We start from the raw sequence: 19,395 nt of genomic DNA, 5'->3' as shown, positions 1-19,395 counted from the left end.
GTGTGTGTGTGTGTGTGTGTGTGTGTGTGTGTGTGTGTGTGTGTGTGTGTGTGTGTGTGTGTGTGTGTGTGTGTGTGAGGGAGGGAGGGAGGGAGGGAGGGAGGGAGGGAGAGATCTAACCAAATACCCAGACGTTAAGTGAGATTATGACTATACAGTAAGGGTTTTTTACTGTACAATGGCCCGGTGCTTTTGGTTGCCACGTCATAACGCAACGAGACCTATTCACATCCGAGACATTGTTACTGTAGCCTATGCAATAAAGCCCCCGTTAGAGATTCATGAATGAGTCAGAACCGCAGTCCTTGTTTTGGAGCATTCAGATGCGAGATATCTTGCAGCTGTGCTTGAAGCAGAGGAACAAACAACAACAACAAAAAAAAACACTCACCTGCACACGCACTCACACAAAACACGTGTCTGACAAAGTTAACCAGACAGTAGGTATTTGGCCTAAATGAAAGATGATCATTTCGCACTTTAATTAATCTTACAGCTAAAAATGAAACATCGCAGCAAAACTATAATAATCATAAGGAATAGGTTATTAAAGGGGATATCACTGATGCCGCAATAGATAAAATACCTAATCATTAAAGAATGACACCTGCTATAATCTCACTATTATCTTACGTCAATATAGGAGTAATATGGTGATTTGGATCAAATTAATATAGGCTGTGATCTATATTGTGAAACGAGTTTATTTTTTTTCCCCGCAGTTACATAAAGTAGGTTGTCACCGTGTGGTCCCTTTTGCTGTCTGGCTCACACGCAGGCAGATGCAGCCACATACGTGCGCCAAATGTAGCGATCAGAGTGTGGGAAAGAGAGGACAGTGTGAAAGCCGCCTAACCATGAAAGAGGAGAGCGGTTCTCGGCCTCCAGATGAGACGAGCAACGGGCCGCCAAACGGAACAAACGGCTCGGCGGAGGCTGAGCTACCTGGTGTGGTTTCCACGCCGAGGAGCACGTCAGCGATGCGGAAAAGCACTCAGGATATTCTCTCTCTCTCTCTCTCTCTCTCTCTCTCTCTCTCTCTCTCTCTCTCTCTCTCCTCTCTCTCTCTCTCTCTCTCTCTCTCTCTCTCACGCACACACACACACACACACACACACACACACACACACATCAACCGATATCCCCTGTCTCCCTTTCTTTCACATGTATAAAACTCCCACACTTAGTCTCGTTTTCTCACTGTCTCCCTCTTTCCCCAACGCGCGCGCACACGCACGTCCATGTACGCGCTCGCTCGCTCATGCAATCTCTTTCTCACTCTCACAATACAAGTAAGCACGCGCATGCACACACACACACACACACACACACACACACACACGCACAGACGCCCAGTTCCCACGGTGGTGGGGGCAGCTGAGCGGCGTGTCAATCTGCGCACAGCGTCACCTCTTTTCACTTGCAAAAAGGAAGTAGCGCAGGGCTTTTGTTATTTCAAAGTCCCATAGTCTAGTCATTTAAAACAACTGGAATATATCCGCAGTTTATGATTTAAACAGCCACCTATCAACCAGAGAGGTGTTTTTACTGAGCGGCAGAGGTGAAGACCCCCCCGCCCCATGTGGGATTTTATTTTGCTGTCGTTAAATCTGCCTTTTGGTTTACAGGCCATCGCTGTCTAACTAGATCACCTTGCACACTCGGATCTCTGTGTCTTTGACTCAATTTTTTATTGGATGAAAGTGTAGTGAAAGAGAAGTTGCAGTCCAGCTTGACCTATCCACCATTTGAAAAAAGGTCTCAGAGCTGTTTTTAAGGACAAGTTGCTTGACAAAAATGATAGATCCATGTATTGAGGAGACACTGAATGATGAACTTCAGGTATTATTTTTTTCCTCCGAAATGGATGTAGTAGGCTATGTAGCCTTAAAGGTCTTGTGTTTTATAAGAAAAAATAAACAAAAAATCTATAAAAACCCGACATGTCATGGGTTCGATTTGTATTTCATCCAGTCCAACAGAGGTGTCATTATACTTGGCTATACAGTGCTGTTTTAAACTACATCCCAGCAGTGTGCCTGCATTAATTGAGATGTTCACTGGCAGTCATGTGCTGCTGCTTCGCTGTCATTCACTCCAGTGCCACAGAGAGAAAGTTGTGCCATATAATTTCAACAGCACATAGTTGTGAACCACACCCTCTCCTGGCAAGTATGTCATTTTCAGCACCCTTTCAGCCCCGAATTAACATGAAAGAGCGATGAGCCCTGTGCTGTTTCACTCAAAGACATATTCATTTCAACATGACATTTTTTCTAAAATCAAGTGTAGGCTACTACTGAGATTTTATAAGCGATTATTATTATTATTATTGTTATTATTATTGTCATCATTATTATCATCATTATTATTGTTGTTGTTTTCTAACTTGTTTGGAATGCACTTATTTATGTTGTGAGAATCAACACACATCACAACACTTCACAATATTTTAGAATAAGAGGTGTCACTGCAAAAAAGAATGTTTTGATTAAAAACACGTCTGAAAGAAAGTTGATTTCCATTGCAATATGGTGCACCTATGAAACAATTCTATATTTCAAATTTTTCATTCAAAGAAAATCATTTTTGGTAAGAAACACTAGGCCTACTCTGAGAGTTTTTCCATATGGCTCTACAGTGTGCAGTTTGCATTCGTGAAATCCCGCTGACACTCCTCAGCTCTGCGGTAAGTAGGCTCGCCTCATCCTTGCCAATGAGACTTAAGGAAAAGAAAGCTGAGACTGATTGATTTTTTCGATTTCATCTGTTCCTGCTGATAATCCAGTGGATGATCCTCTACAACTCTATACCCGCTTTCTCAGCAGTTTATGGCTCTGGCAACACTTTGCTCCTGGCTTCCAGTCCGTGCTTCCTGGGCTACAGGAGATCGGATGTGGCGCTCGGTATAATATTGCTGCGGGCGGCTTGTTTAATATTTCTGCAGTAACATTTGGCTCCCCCTTGGAAGACCACGCCTTCTCCCTGCAGTTTCACTGGGTCTTGATCCCTCCCCCTAACCAAGCCGGCAGCCTATAACCTCTCCGGGTTTCCGCCCATTCCTCCACAGTTGATTCTTTGGAGAGGCATTGTCATGCAAATAAAGAACGCGTAAAATATTCCCCCGGAGCGCAGTGCAGGGCAGAGACTCACACGGACCGCTCGGAGGACACAGACCAGGCCACACGGTGGATTTCTATCGTTTTCGTCGCTAGCGACCCGTCCATCTATCACAGGTAAGTCACAAAAATCTGAGCGGATTACATTCCCTACATTTTAGTGATGAAATGAAACGGGATAGCCGTGCGTAAATGGGTGCTTGGAGGTTCTCTTGTGTGACTCCTCGGATGTGGCGGAATGTTGGGTCTCGCTTTCGCGATCTGTTTGTGAGGAATCGGGGCTCATGTCTTTTTGTCTTTCTCAGACACCCTGGCCACGCGAGCAGCGGAATTTCCATGGACGTGTAGCCAGGAAACAGGTCGGAACGTTCAAGGAAAACCTGTGGGGATCCAACAGCAAGACTATCCCGTGGAGATAGTGGTCATAGTTCCAGTTTCCCCAAGTGAAGTCGGAGTTGTCTCTTTTCTCCATCCTCTGCTACAGGCTACCTGCTGCTGCTAAGGAGAGAGAGTCCGGGGGAAGCGTAACACCTAGAGACCCCCTGGATCGCTTGAAAACACCCCATATGATTTAGGGATTTTAGGATCTCTCAACTATTGACATTTTGCACACCAAGTGTGTTATTTCGTCTCTTGTCCTTTTTGGGATATACATACACAGTGATCTTACCTGTTTAGCATTTAAAGTGCCTTAATAACTGGTTATAATCCAGTGTAACTGTGGCATTGTTACCAGACCAGAGACACTCAACAGGGAGAAGACGATTATTATCAGCTTTAGAGCCCAGGCAGGATTACTGTTTCCCCACACCCTCCAGCGAGCTGCAACCATGAGCCAGGCGGATGTGTCGACTTGCTCCGCGCCGCAGAGGGTTTTCCAGGAGGCGGTCAAGAAAGGCAACACCAAGGAGCTGCACTCTTTGCTGCAAAACATGACAAACTGCGAGTTCAACGTCAACTCCTTCGGGCCAGAGGGCCAGACTGCGCTCCACCAGTCGGTCATTGACGGGAACCTGGAGCTGGTAAAACTGCTGGTGAAGTTTGGTGCAGATATCCGGCTGGCCAACAGGGAAGGGTGGAGTGCTTTACACATCGCCGCCTTCGGGGGCCACCAAGACATTGTGCTATACCTCATCACCAAGGCCAAGTACTCCTCTGGCGCCCGGTGATCTGTCTCTGCTGTCAGGTAAAAAGAAAAGAAAAGAAAAGAAAACAACAACAAAAAACAATTCAACAACTACAACAAAAAGAGAAACTCCATAAAAAAAATACAACACACGGGAAAGCCAGGCTCTTGTAAAAGAAAAAAAAACTGCCATTTAAGTACATAGTTGTGCCAAATTATATAATAAATAAAATTAAACCAGGCTTACACAATAAACAGTCATTCAAAGACTAATGGGGCCCTGTCTTTGCCTCATGAGTGCAACACAGCACGGTTGATACACAGCGCGCATCGGCTTCAACACGAATCTTTAACAAAAGAAACACCACTTTGGTGAGTTTGTTGGTACTAAAGCTTTCCTCTTGAATGTGTATACTAGATTGTTTCGTCCAGTATAATAGAAGCCAATCGCTGTGTATTATGTGTGTGTGTGTGTTTGGACTCCTGAGCGCGGATGGCCTCCCATCCTCAGTGCAGTTGAGTAGTTTCCCTACAGGAGCTCAGATTTGACCAGTTGCTCCTCATTGTTCACCTGTAAGACCCTTTTTAAGTTATTTTATGTAAAATACGGCACTTGATGCTATGGCTGCATGCTGGAATATCTGAAAGGGAAGACACATGAACAAGAGAAGAAGGGTTGCCCTCTGTTGGCTACTAGAGGTCTATTTTCTTTTTATAAATTAATTGATTTGATTTTTTTTTTTTCCTCAAAGAGCGGCATTATATCCAACTCGCTTTTCAGATGTGTAATCATTATGTAACAACAATTGACTTCAACGATGTTGTGAAGTACTGTACACAATAGCTTTACTTTGTTTCTGTTTAAAAAAAAAAAAAAGAAAGAAAAGAAAAAGAAAAGAAAAGACAGTAGCTGAATACGCTCTGCCTCCTGCAAGCAGATTTTGCCATGCTGGCGTCCAACTTTTTCAGGCCAGTGCGACCACTTTGCCAATGGTCATTGTGTTACTAAAACCGCTGCTTTCGCTTTGTATCAAAAAAAAAGTCGCATTTGGAATTCACTTTATAATCTCCTTTCAGTATTTTATTAACATCCTAGTCATCACTGTGAAAGCAGGCTGGGTTTTTTATTTATGAAGGTACATTGAGAAGATGCATTTTTGAATATATTGTGGTTCTTCTTAAAAAAAAAAAAAATCTATAAGTTTAAGAATATCTTGGGTGACTCAAGCTGCTTCAGACTCGTAGTATAAACTGTCCCGCGTGGAGGTAGACCTGACACTCCCCCCCAGTCATCCCAAAAACCCCTCAGTTAGCCTGTTGACCCACAAGAGAACTTTTCTCCCCCTCCCAAGGACTTTGTTTGGTTGCCTTTTGCCAACTACCTCGACTATAAAGTATTCTCAAGTTATTCAAGTCTCTCACCACTCTGCCAAGTTGTTTGGAGTCTGAAGAGATTCCCACTCTGCCTGTGATCATCAGCATGCCAGTATGTTTTTGCTATGTATTCTAACAGATGGACTTCACAGCCTGCAGAAGATGGCTTCATCCATGCAATGTACTCATCACACCCATTCCTGAATCCTCAGTCGGGACAGTTTATTTTACACTACAACCAAACCAATTCTGACAAGCAAAGCATCAATTTGCCTTTCTATAAGGTAGCCTATGATTTTCACACACACACACACACACACACACACACACACACACACACACACACACACACACACACACACACACACACACACTGCAATTGTTGCATGTTTTCCCTATAAATCTACTTTGCTCTTTCTCTCTCTACATCAGCCGTATGCCTATGGTCGTTTTTGTTTTAAAGTTTCTATTTTCATTCATACAAAATGGACTTTTTATCGCATGACTTATAAACGCAGGGAGTTTTATTGCACAAAATGCGGAGCCTTGTGCGCCCCCAGTGTTTCTACGGGGTAACTGCAGGAGCCAAGGCTTTGGAATAGTTACTACTACTGAGCAGGACCCTATTACTGTTGGATGATGAAGACTTAATAACAACACATGACTATTGCAGGATATCACAGAGAAAAAGGAAAGGAAAGGAAAGGAAAAAAAAAAAGAATTTGGTTTCAAAAACTTGCCTGCTGCATTTTGAAAGTCATGGCACCCTAACATTTGTATCAATGCTGCTTGTATGTTTCTTTTGTTTTTGTTGATGTTATTTTTTTAAAGCCTACTGCTCAATGGCCAACAGTTAGAGATAGAAGCTTCACAGCATCACTGGGTCATTTCATGGGAAGCTGTTGGGATGTGTGTGTGGGTGTGTTTTTTTGTTGTTGTTGTTGTTGTTTTTATATTGGTGTGTATGTGTGCGTGCATGTATTTGTTGTCTTCTTATGATGTCCCATGTTGCTGTGTTTATCAGTCATAGACACCAACGACTGAGATCTTCCCACTTTAAACCTGGAACAACCACGAGTAACTAAAGCGATAGATCCACATACATCAAGGTATAGATTGGTATCAAGCAACAAATGAAATATGCATCGCTTGTCTTAAACTTGATGTTTTTTTATTTTCTTTTTTTTTTGTTTGAATATTGCACTGATGACTGTTGTTGAAAAGTTGGCTTTTATATGTCAACATTTTAATTTTTTTCTGAATAGAAAAAAAAACAAACACAACAAAATACTATTGTATAAAGATATGCTCCAGGTGATAATGTCCTAATGTGTGTGTTACTTTGTGGAAAAACGTGCTGTTTTTTAACAAAGATGCGTGTATCTCTGTGATTGGGTGTATGTATATATACATATGGATATATATATCGACGCTGATGATGATGGTGATGATGATATCTTGGGGCACTTTCTTTTCTGAAGTGCTGTCTTCCTGTTTTTTGAAAGGGGAATAATACATTTGATGGTAAGATCATTGTAACATGATTAAAAATTGCACGGTTGTGTGGTTGTTCGGCTCACCAGGGTCATAACATTTATGACGTAAGGAGCTGGCCGCCGGATTGGTGTACATGAGTGAGATGATTTTTTTTTTTTTTTTTTTTTTAAGTGCTGACTTCTTTGGACCAAGTTGTGTTTCTGGTCTTGCTTCATTTCAAGCAAGAGGAAACAGTTGATTTTCATGAGTGATGCAGATGTTCCATCATGTTTGATTTTTTGGGTTTCCTTTTATTTTTTTTATTTTTATTTTTTTGTTTTATATTCTTTTGTTTTGTTTTTGAACGTTTGTAACACTGTGATGATGACGTGCGATGTGGAGATGAGTGCTGTATTATTTTTGTACGTTTGTGTACAAGCCAGTAAAGAAATCATTAAACTCAAATTCTCTGTGTATGCATACATTTCTTCCTCATCTCCCAAGCAAGTCAGTCAACCCCCCTCCCTCTCTTATTTTCCATAGAAAAGGATGGTTAGGGAACCCCCCCCCCCCCTCTCTCTTTTCCCTCCCTCCCTCTCCCTCTCTCTCTCTCTCTCTCCCTCTCTCTGTCTTCCAAGCCGGGCCCAACCCAGATCCCCATTCTCCTCTTTTGTCATTCATCTGGCCTCATCCTTTCACTGCCGGGATAAAAGAGCCCAGTGCATTGTGGGTAGGCTCAGTTTAAAGAAGGGTCCCCTCCCCTATGTGTGTTGTGGGAGAGCTGGTTTTATGTTACCCTCACACACTCTAAACTCTAACACACACTTTTTTGTGTTTTCTTTCTCATGGTGAAGGCCTTGCGCTACAATTCATCTTTGCCTGCCAAATATTTCTCTCTCCCACTCTTTCCTTTTTGCACATACCTTTATTTTTTCACTGATTATAATCTCTTTCTCTTTCCATTTTACCTATTTCCATTTTACTGAGCATCTAAACTACATTGCTCCTCTTCAAAATCTCACAAATCTGAAAGTTTTTGTATGGTAATGCATTTCAAGAGATTAATTACAGTGAAATCTAGATTGACAGTTCAATCCAAGTTTCTGTTGCTTGTTCATGTTTATTTGAAAAGTAAGCCACTGTGTGCTACATTGTGGCCATTCACAGATTGCCTCTGAGTTTCAGATTGTGTTGATTTAAAGTGAAACCTTTGATTGAATCATGTGTTCCTCAACATGTGGAAATGCTGAGTTGTAAGTGATATTGCAAAGCTGTGGGAGGGCCGTGGGAAAAGAGACATGATAATGTCTTGCTGCATGTTAGACCTGTTCATGTTGCAACATTCGCTGGGTGTTTACTCTTTCATAACTGATCTACAGTTGACTGCTAATGTCCGGGTCAAATGGGTTGCAAAGGAGGTGAAAACAGCAAAAAGAGAGATAACATATCTGGGTTGGTGTTTTCATTTCATTACAATCTGGAATTTCATTTAAGAAAAAGATTGGAGAGCGTATTGGTATAGCATCGTATATCTCTGCTTATTGAAATAAGAGTTCATTCTAATGTTAGAGAGGCCGCTAAACTTGCTTTCTCAGGTGAAACTGAACCATCAATGACCTTGCAAAGTGCAGACTTTCTGTGCTGACCACAATCAAATGCACTGATGCATTTCTCTGTTGTATTTCTCAAATACAAACTCAACATTGGGAAAGCTAATTCCTCTAAACACCAACCCCTCTGTGTTTTGATACCGTGGCAGCCCAAAGAGCTATCTGGCTTGCTGCTCGCTTGTCCTTTCCTTCCTACTCCCTCCCTCCCTCCCAGTCTCTCACTTCTGCAGGATGTTTTTGTTGAGCTGGGTTCCCATTGTTCCCAGACTCAGTTGGCTGGCCTCCCAGGGTTGCTGCTGGCCGCTAGGCCCCCTAATAGGTTCTTCATGTGCCTTAGCCTGCCTTGCTTGTCTTGGTCTGGCCTGTGCAGAGAATCGCCTATCTAGTCACTCAGACAGCACAAGGTGCTTGGGAAGGATTTTTTGTAAAGACAGTGAGAACAGAGATGGTCTGTTGATGATCGAAATGTACGAAGTCCAGAGAGCTAGAGAGTGGAATTCAGTCAAAATCAGCGACTTTATTCGCAAATTAAGCTGTCCATGCTGTCAAAGACAATGGGATACAGTCCTGAGGGTCAGTGTAAGACACACAGTGTATGGCAGAGTGTATGAAATACTCCAGATTCATATGTTCACTATGTGAGAAGTGAAAATGGTGCAAGACTATAGAAAACATGGACAAGATGACTGTCATATACCTGTTATAATAAACTGGCAGATGCTCCCTCAGCTATGAACATTCCCTGATATGTGAAGCTGAACTAATACTGGGTGCTGTAGTCAACCTAAAAAGTTAGTACTAGTTAGCAGATGTGCTCAGTATTGTAACAGGAGGAACAAAAATCTGTCAGCTTCACCTTAAGTTGTTTTATTTATTTATTTATCTCATTGTTAGTTCCTGCACTTTTACTTTTGGCATCCTTTATTTGACCTTGTTTTTAAGTAATATAGCCACATTTTTTTTTTTTTATTGCTTTTTGTTTTTATATGTGTCTGCATTTATTGTATGTACCTCACACCACTGAAAATGACTTGTGTTTTCTGAGGTTTTAAATAAATCAAATAATGATGATGATGATTTTTAAGTATTAGAAGGTGACAGCATCATACATTCCTTTGACAATGTGTTGAGGCTCTCCTGTTTACATGAGTTGATAACAGGCACACCTGTTGGTAGTTAAAGCTGATGAACATGATTAGGCTGATTTTTGTGTGTGTGTTAAGTGTGTGTGCTAATTATTAGGCATTCAGCTAATTTGATATGGATTTGTACGACTGCCCTTCAACTCCACTTACAAGATCTTGTTCAGAGTCACACCCATGTTTACATCCCTCACTCATACTGTTGCTCAAGATCTGTAAGATACAAAAAAAACAGAATTTCTTATGAAACAGAGCGCAATATGTGGTTAAGTTGGTAACGAACTGCACCAACACCAACGCCAAGTTCCTGTTCCACTTCATGTTGCTGCTAAATCTGTTGCTACAGTCATCTGGCCTTCAGTGGTGAGGCGCTGAACATGATTTCCTCAAAGAATGTTAGTATTAATATGACTATTGTCTGACGGAGATATAATCTCATGAGGATAATCTTAGTGCTGGCATGGTTTTTGAAAATACGGCCACAGTTTTTTCTTTTATTCTTTTTCTTTTCTTTTTTTTAATGAAGATCAGTTTGATATTTGGGATAAAGAGCGTCTGTGGGGGAAGTTGTGGAGTTACAGCAGCAAACCTGTGGAGAGATGACAGCCATATGAAGAGGATGCTGCACTAACTTATAACACAACTTAACCACAAAACCGCAGCTGTGATCTTTTTGTTGTCACTCTCCAGTTAGTGCTGATGCTGTTTGCTGCTTGTTTGTTTGTTTTGAAAGGTACAGCATGCCAAAATGGTTGATTTACATGAGGATTGTTTTGACTCAGCTCACAGAAAACATAGAATAAGTGGTAATTAATGAGTGAGTTGGGCAGATCAACCATCGATTTACATGCTTATTCCACTTTTTATGTTCAGCTGAGTCTAAAAGGTCCTGACTTAAATCGACCCTTGCCAGTTTTGCACCTTTATAGGCACAGTAGAAAGAGACAGGAGAGAGAGGGGACATGCAGCACGGGTCCTGGTCAAGAGTCAAACCCAAGCCACTGGAGGAATTAGCCCCACAGTGATTATGATATTATATGATATTATGTTTGGATGTGCTCACGTCCCAGGAACCCTGATGAGGGTTTAGGCCTATATGTTGGTGGTTTGCACCCTGTGCTGTAATATTGCATGAAGAAACCAAACTTAAAGAACATTTTGATTGATGTGTGGGCCATAGTCGTACGTGACTTCAGAAGCCTTGGTCGAACTTGATGGTTTATGCTGTCCACTCCCAGTGTGTCACTGTAGTCGGGTCAAACTGACTCACTCAGTAACTTTTTTCTCTGCAAAGCACTTGGAGTGATGATAACACAATGCTTCATTAACTCCTGTAGGGAAACTGTCCTTTTGTTCACCCTCCTTCCACAGAAAGGTACAGGAACACCCGGCTCATGAACGGAAAAGGCATGTAGAGAATCAGCGTCTTGCTCAAAGAATGTGCGGCAGGACAGATGGTTACCACCATAGGTGCTTAAAGTCACTATATATCCCTAACCCCCACAGCAAAAAGGTTTCTTTAGTGTTTTTAGGAGCAATTTATCAACGACTGTCTTTTGAAATGGAATTAACAGATCAGCTGGACCTCAGGTGGATGACGGCAATGGTATGCACTCATTCCTGAAGTGAAATTCACCCATGCACACACATGTACACCCAAGGCCTAAACCCTGGTCTCGAAATAATATTATAATGATATTGACGAATAAAATTTTAATATATCAAGTCATTCACCAAAATAATATTTACCATCTGGTGCTGGTCTTTTTTATATCACATTTTTTATAATGTTTTGGCTTGGGTTCAGTGAAAGGCACAAATATTGTGTGGAAAAATCTTTTATATATGAGACCACAGATACTTCAATAAAAATAGATGAAATGCTGCCAACTGAAAGGCTTTGACTAAGGTTATGACTTGATATTTGGGCCTGCATCCCACATGTTACCAGCTGGGTATATTCCTCAGTCCCATCAGGCTGACCACATTAAACTCACCCACTAAAACTTTTTGCCCAATTCTAAACTTAACAAAACTATTTCAGAGCATTTCATTCTTTGTGCAATTCATTTTGTACATCTAAGAAACGGGAACTTTCATTTTTTTTTTTGGCTGCAGTTATTTCAGATAATGAACTGACTCATTTAAAATGCAGTAATAACCCATGTGGAGGGCCCACTAAGTTAAGTCAGGGCTGTGATGTGCCATGGAAAACAATGAAATGTAATGCACCTCAAGTCAGCGATGCTGGTGGTGGATGGCAGTGAGCTTTAAATCCTGCTGATACTGCACTTTCTCCCCCTCTGTCTCACAAAACAAAAACATGTCTGTCGCTAAACACAACCAATGAACACCCCTCCCCAAAGTCTGCTTACTAGTAAGAAGGGGAGTAAAAGAAAGAGAGAGAGTGAGAGAGAGAGAGGGAGAGAGAGAGAGAGAGCAGAGGGGCAGAGGGAGAGAGAGACAGGTGGCCGGGCCGGTCTTTTCCTTGCCCTCCGCTCCTTTTTGAACTTTTCTTTCATTCTTCCAGTTCATTCTGTGTTTTTTCCACAGCACTAGTGACAAGGCGCTCCATTCACTGCCTCATTCTTCCACCCCTCCCTCCCCACTCTCCCTCTCCCCCCACCCCTATCCCATCCCCTCCCTCACCCCCTCCTTTGTCTAGCTTGTGGGGGCCTGCTTTAGCTGCTATTCAGCAGCCAGACGGACCGCCATTGACTGGACCCCCCCCACAACACCCTCTCTCTCTCTCTCTCTCTCTCTCACACTCACACACACACACACATATGCATGGAGCAACCTGGCCATTCCCCACCCTGCGCCCTGTATTAGGCAGCTGCTATGCTAATAGGGAGGAAGGGATGGATGGAGGGAGGGAGGGAGGGAAGGAGGAATGAAGAGGAGAGACAGAGCAGCCAGCCTATAGTAAAGGGACAGAGAGAGGGAGGGAGAGCAGAGAGGGTGACCCCACTCCTCCATCTCCGTAGCCATGCCAGAGCAGCAGCAGACCTCCTGTTACACAAAGGGAGTCCCCTGTCCCTCCTCCTCCCTCTCTCCCTCCTCCCTCCACCCCTCTGTTCCCCTCTTTCTCATTCAAATCCATTTTATACCCCAGTGGTAAAGGGAGCTGTAAGTGCAGTATGTAAAGTAACCTTACTCCTGCCCTGCGGGCACAACCATTCAGACTCAACACACAGAGAACAGCCTGTGTGTGTGTGTGTGTGTGTGTGTGTGTGTGTGTGTGTGTGTGTGTGTGTGTGTGTGTGTGTGATCATTCCCCTGCTTTGTTTAGGTCTGCAGCCCATACCTCCACATGTACAACTGACACCTGTCCTTGAATCTTGCTGCTTCTCCTTTTATGGGTAACAGTGCAAGAAACATGCATGCACTCACAAAGATACACACACAAACACACACACACATGCACACACACACTAAAATATAATTGATTATTACACCAAAATTGACGGAGTCTTTTTTTTTTTTTTTTTTTTTTTTTTTACTGCAAATATGATTTAGAGGAGCCGAGAGGAGCCATAAATGCCAGCACTCTCAGACACTTTTTCAGGGAAGGTTCTGGGTATTTGGTGGTATTTATGCATTATTTGTCTCTTAGGCTTGATCTCTTTGAGCTGTCCCACTTCGATCCTCGATGATGCTTCCTCTGCTGCTAACCGCTTGAAACATTACTGGCTGGCTGTAATGCTATGTATCACGCTCATGGCTGTGTATTGGCATGTTTGCTTCAGTAGCTTATTGTGGGTAGCATGTGTATAGCCTACATCTTTTTTGTTGGTATTTTTAGGGGAGGGGGTGTGTGGTGGAGAACAGGTGTTGGTAGGAAGGCAGCTTTCTCTCTCTCTTTCTCTCCCTCCTGTTCTGTTATTTACCCCTGTGCAGTGTGACCCTGTGCCCCACTGGGGAGGGACGTCCCATATGACATCTGCCTGTTTGCAGGGGGAGGGAGGGATGGAAGGATAGAGGGATGCAGGGGGTGGGGGGGTGGCGGGAGTGCCCATATGGAGCATCAACCCCCCCCAGACCAGCCCTCCTCCCCCATCCTGACTACCCTTCTACCCCACACCCCCAAACACACACACACACAACTCCACCACCACATCTCCTGCTGCCTGCACCCTTTGTCTTGCCTTTGTGTATGTGTTATGCCATGCCATTCCAACACACAGACCTGCTGCATGCGGGGGTGGGGCGATCGAGGGAGGGGGGTTGAGGGATGTGTGTGTTTGTATTTGTAAATAAAATGAGAGAGAGACAGAGAGAGAGAGAGAGAATGTCTGGTGTGAGATACACCCCTGCAACAGGCTGCAGTTTTTTGACAAACACCACAGCCACCCCCGTCCCGTCGCTTCTACTCTGCTCCCCTCCACTGCTTTCTGATCGCAGCAAAGCAATGCAACAGTACAATGCGTGCTGATATTTATGTTATCATGCATGGATATGTGAGTACTGGTGCCTGTGCATGGTGGAGAATCCTACTCTTATGTAATACTGCACCTATGCCACATGCACACACATGTTTAGGTGTGTGATTGTGTCCTGATCTAACTCTAACTCTAACAAGTAAAGACTGACACGAGTATGTACCATCCACAGTGACGAAGATATAATATAAGATTATACTATAAGATATAATATTTTAAAATTAGTGCTTTATCCATGCATGTGTTTCTATCTATCTATCTATCTATCTATCTGTATGTCTGTCTATCTTGCTTTAGCATTATCTGTGCCTTGTGCCGTGTTTATACCACAGCACTAACAAAATACTTGAAGACAAAGAAACAAAAAAGCAAGGAAACACACAAACAAATAAATTGTCCACATATCCTTACATGTCCTTATTCTGTACTGTGTTTTCTCTGGGAAAAAAAGGTGTCCTAATCAGCAATTAACTTCACATTTTCTTGACACATGACCCAGTTTCAAATCTGCAAAATAAACACATATGAATTTACTGCTACTCCGCCAGTATTCACATGGTCTTACGAACCCCATTTTTCTGAAACTGGAAAAAAAAAGTTGTGTTGGCGTAACAGCTGTGGAACAATGTGGATTAACAACCTAATTCACTATAAGTCCCTTAAGAAGAGGTATTATGGTGAACACCATCTTAGACAAAAGCATGGTAAGCTTTGACAGTGAAAGTGCCGTCACAGAGCGTGGTATCACCAGCAGTTTTCGCCAGTGATTCACTGGGCTATTTAAACTCCACCAAGCTCGTTAGCCTAGATCCAGCCCTGCAGCCAGCCTGTTCATTGTGTGTCCAATACACTGAATCTTTGTGTCAGGGGATAATCCATATAGGGTAATTGGTACGTCCTATCATGCAACAGATGAGGACAGTGGGATTTAGGTATGGATGGGGATGCTGATCCTCTCATTCAATTTGCAGATGTACATGAGTATACATGATAGGTAGGTAGGTGGTGGGCTGGGAATCAGAGTGTCGTCTGCAGCACAGCGATTGATTTCCCAAACATCCATCTGTCCATCAAGGATTCAAAATGGCTTAAAACAGTTTGTTTCAGAGCGACATTTATCAGCCAATCACAGCAGACAAGACATGTCAAGACACACAAGGATGAGATTTTGCACATATTACTGTTGGATCTTCAGCAGCACATATGGAAATGCCCAGACTCATATTATGAATAGAGTCCTACACAGAAATAATGCTGACACAGGAGAAGCATAACAAACAAAATTCAGCCAGGGGTGGACAAAAAAATGATGTAATGAAAAATTATGATATGACACTGTTTAGAATCAAATCTCAACTCTCAACCCATTGGGAGGACAGTGGGAACTAGTTTATGTTCTTATAATGGGCACTGTAGCACAACAGCACAAAAAAGCACATGCAAGTGACGTAAATTCTGATTTATTTACCAATAAATAAATAAATAAATAAATAAAAAATAGCCACACAATATCCAGACTTTTGACAATTTCCTCTTCAGGAGTGTGATATGCAGGACACAGTGTCACAAAATAATTATATAACAGTGTCAACAGTTGTATGTCATCAGTGTGACAATAATAGTGACAATAATTGGGCTCAACTTTACAAAACCTGATCAAGATGAAAGGCATTAATACAAAACGTGTATCTGTGCCAAATGAAACATACACCTGGCTATGTTTTTATGCATATACAAAATACACTAAATACCCAGCTGAATCAAGAAAGTATAAGTCCCGGTAACAAGAGGTAAGTCGTGGTAACTGGACCTCACCACATCGTCCCCGACCTCAGCCTGCCTCACCTGTTGAGAGGCTTTCCCTCATATGTACCTGTAATTGACAAGTACAACCTCCCTGTATGTTCATGTTCACTGTTACGTTAATATCCTGGAATGAAATATTGAGAGGAATCATCTGAGCATTTTACTGACACTTGACCCAGTTTCACCTTTATTTTGGAAGTGCCTGAATTGCTGGCTGTTTTGGTGTACAATATGGCATGCTGTCATATTGTGATTGCATTTATGCGTGTGCATGTGTGTGTGTGTGTGTGTGTGTGTGTGTGTGTGTGTGTGTGTGTGCGCGCGTGTGGTTTGTGTCGCACCAGCGTTACGATTTCTCTGACTTTGTTATGTGACTGGTAAGTGGAGTAAGTGTGTGTGTGTGTGTGTTGTGTGTGTGTGTGTGTGTGTACGTGCATGTGCGTGTGTGTCGGGGAGTAATTATGGAGAATAAAGGCCTGGTTGTACAGAGTGAAACTGTGGGTTTTGAAGTGAGATGGGAGATGCTTTTCTGTTTGGCTGAGCAGACTCAATGGTCCTATTCAGCCAGCCCCCTTACTGCCCATTGTCCTCCCACCACCAACCCCTGACACACACGCACACACACGCACACACACACACGCACACACGCACACACACACACACACACACACACACACACACATGGCTGTAGGGATTCTGGGTAAGCTTGTGGAATTGGAGTGGAGGCCTGGAGGAGAAAGAGGTATGAGAGTGGGGGATGAGGGAGCTCCTGCTGAATCTGAGAGGAGTTTGAGAACGAAGTGAGGAAGAGAGGAAGAAGAAAGCAGTGGACAGGAAAATCTGTGATGCTTTGATAGCTCTTAAATATTGAATAACTTGCTGCAGTGGCTATAAAAGAACTTCAAATGGTATTTGGGTTACTGAATGTACAAAATGTATCGGAGTGGCACTTTATTTTGGATCAACAAGGTGGCATAGCATCAACAGAGACCGTCCTCCAACCAGATGACCCAGGTTCAAATTCTCCATGTGTGCAAGAATTCATCCCAAATCCACTGTCCTTGAGCAAGATCCTGAATCCCTGCTCACTCTGTCATGAAGCTGCGCCTATGCTCAGGCATCTATACTATAAAAAGAAATATCTTGCATCTTAAAAAGTCATTGAGCCACATATTCAGCGTTAAAATGGTAGTTCAGATTTTTACCCATATTGCTGAATTTGTTGCCTCATGCAGGTGTAACACATCCACTAAATTTGGTCCATTAACTCCCTATATCGAGAAGGAGAGCTTCACAGGGAGAGTACTGCTTCAAAATGCATGAAGTAGAAACAGACTGTAAAACAACACAATTTTGAGCAGCCACACAAAGTTGAAAAATTGTTTTGAAGGATGCACAACAGCACACATTTGTTTTGGTTTCACTTTCAGTGCTCCTCTAAGCCCCCAGGTTTCCAAAATGGCGGAAGTATTTCACGGCAGAAAATAGTTCCAGGTTGTTTCACCTGTTTGAGGAAAAAAAAATCTGTTTTATATGAGACTTGTTAAGATTATTTCCCGCAGTGAAATAGACAGCAGTTTGAGGAAAATGCAGCATTTCACACTGTGTACTGTTGGGTTGCTGCCGTGAGAACTCACGACATCCTTATCTGAATGAAGAAGTGAAGTGTGTTGTTCTCTTTGTTCAGACAGCATCTTCATATCTAAATGTTGAAACAACCCGTGGATTCAAAAAGGCAGAAGAACAGCTAGTATTTCCTGTTGTGTAAAACAAAAAACAGAAAATCATCCTGGACACTGGACAAAGTTACAGCGCTAGAGTTAACAACAACAAATCACCATTGCATTGGACACCCATTTTGTTGTAGCACAGGCAGTTCAGCTTCTCTGAGCTTCCTCGGGACAAAAAAACACAAATTGTCCACAAAACTGCAGCCTATATAGACCTTACTTGTGATTTTGCATGTTTTGTGTAATATTTAAAATATTTATCTACTGAACATTTTGACCAGTCTTTTCCTAAAGCAAGCAGTCATATCTTACACCTCCAATAAATAAAAATGAACTTTCACAGACGTCAAACCTTCTTCACAGCAGTGTTCCATCACCGTAATAAAGTCGTCCACACTCGTTTAACTAAAAGCAGCAGCACTGTTGGGTTTAACTGACTTGAAATTGGGTGGAGTAAAGTGTCCCTCCACCAAAAAATAGTCCCTGGGGAAATGTTTGCTTTACACAGAAGTAAAACATTATAAAGCGGGTGTTTCAACCAAAAATTCAACTTGGAAAATTGAGGAAAGTTGATGATACGATGATTAACAAAATGGTTTGTTTTGGAATGTCAAAAATGGATAGACTGTAGTAAATGGGTCAAACACTGGTATCACTAGCATGGTCCTTTAAATCTCTCTTCCAGCAGTTAAACAACTCCACATGACAGAGAATAAAAACGGTCAGACAATAGTCTGGATAGGGGGATGAGGAACTCACACTCGTCAGGGGTTAATGATCGTCGGCCATTGGTGTGTGGAGCCCATTAGGCCATTGATCCGGCTGCGTCTTTTATGCCACCTGGGGAAAGGAATGCGCCGGGTCTCCTATTGTGTTTGTCTGTCTGCAAGTGTCACCGAGTGGTCATTCTCCCTATGTGCGTGTGTCTGTTTGTGTGTGTGTGTGTGTGTCATAGAGGGGTCACAGTGCACCAGAATAGGCAAGAGAGTCACACACTGTGCAGGGAGATAGCCGAGGGTAGGATATTATTGAGGTCAAATGGTCAAGGGTCGTTTGATCTGGACTGACTTGAGCAAAGAAATGGAGACACACATGCAAAAAGAAAAGACAAACAAACATGCATGAGCACACACGCACACACACACACACACAGACAAGCCTGTGCACACACACTAACACTAACAAATGCACAAATATATTCTAAAAGAAACAAACATCCACACAAAAGCATGCACACGCAGACAGTGTTGTGGAGTCTCTGCCCGCTGGTGAAAAGCACCAGGGAAGTAGATAAATGATAATGCAGAGCTCAGCACCTTTGGCATCTACGTGAGAGGCATACATACACAGCACACACACAAAGGGAAGAAAGAGCCTTTATTCATAGCAGCTTCTTTTAGGTGGCTGGATTTATCGCCTTCTCGAGAGCTACAACACTTGATTCTCACCCAAAAAAAAAAAAGGTAGTTACACCGCTTTAAAGAAAAATAACTTCTAAACAAGTTCAGGATGGCGGATTTTATGCAACAAACATCTGCTTGATCTACAAGTGAATATCCTCAATTTGCAC

At 42.6% G+C, this 19,395-nt stretch overlaps 1 protein-coding gene across 1 annotated transcript; it reads left to right on the top strand.

Annotated features, from left to right (window-relative positions):
- Positions 1-3,085: 3,085 nt before the first annotated feature.
- Positions 3,086-7,560, top strand: nrarpa (NOTCH regulated ankyrin repeat protein a). Its single transcript, XM_030065783.1, has 2 exons — positions 3,086-3,236; positions 3,425-7,560. The coding sequence occupies exon 2, from the start codon at positions 3,950-3,952 to the stop codon at positions 4,286-4,288; it is 339 nt and encodes a 112-aa protein (XP_029921643.1). The 5' UTR covers positions 3,086-3,236; positions 3,425-3,949; the 3' UTR covers positions 4,289-7,560.
- The last annotated feature ends 11,835 nt before the right edge of the window (positions 7,561-19,395 follow it).

The sequence above is a fragment of the Myripristis murdjan genome, chromosome 12 (genome assembly GCF_902150065.1).
Source record: "Myripristis murdjan chromosome 12, fMyrMur1.1, whole genome shotgun sequence".
Taxonomy (NCBI): Eukaryota; Metazoa; Chordata; class Actinopteri; order Holocentriformes; family Holocentridae; genus Myripristis; species Myripristis murdjan.
This window is presented reverse-complemented; position numbering and strand designations above follow the sequence as displayed.

Excerpts from the sequence above, each read along its gene's own strand:
- nrarpa (XM_030065783.1), top strand. The coding sequence starts at position 3,950 with ATGAGCCAGGCGGATGTGTCGACTTGCTCCGCGCCGCAGAGGGTTTTC.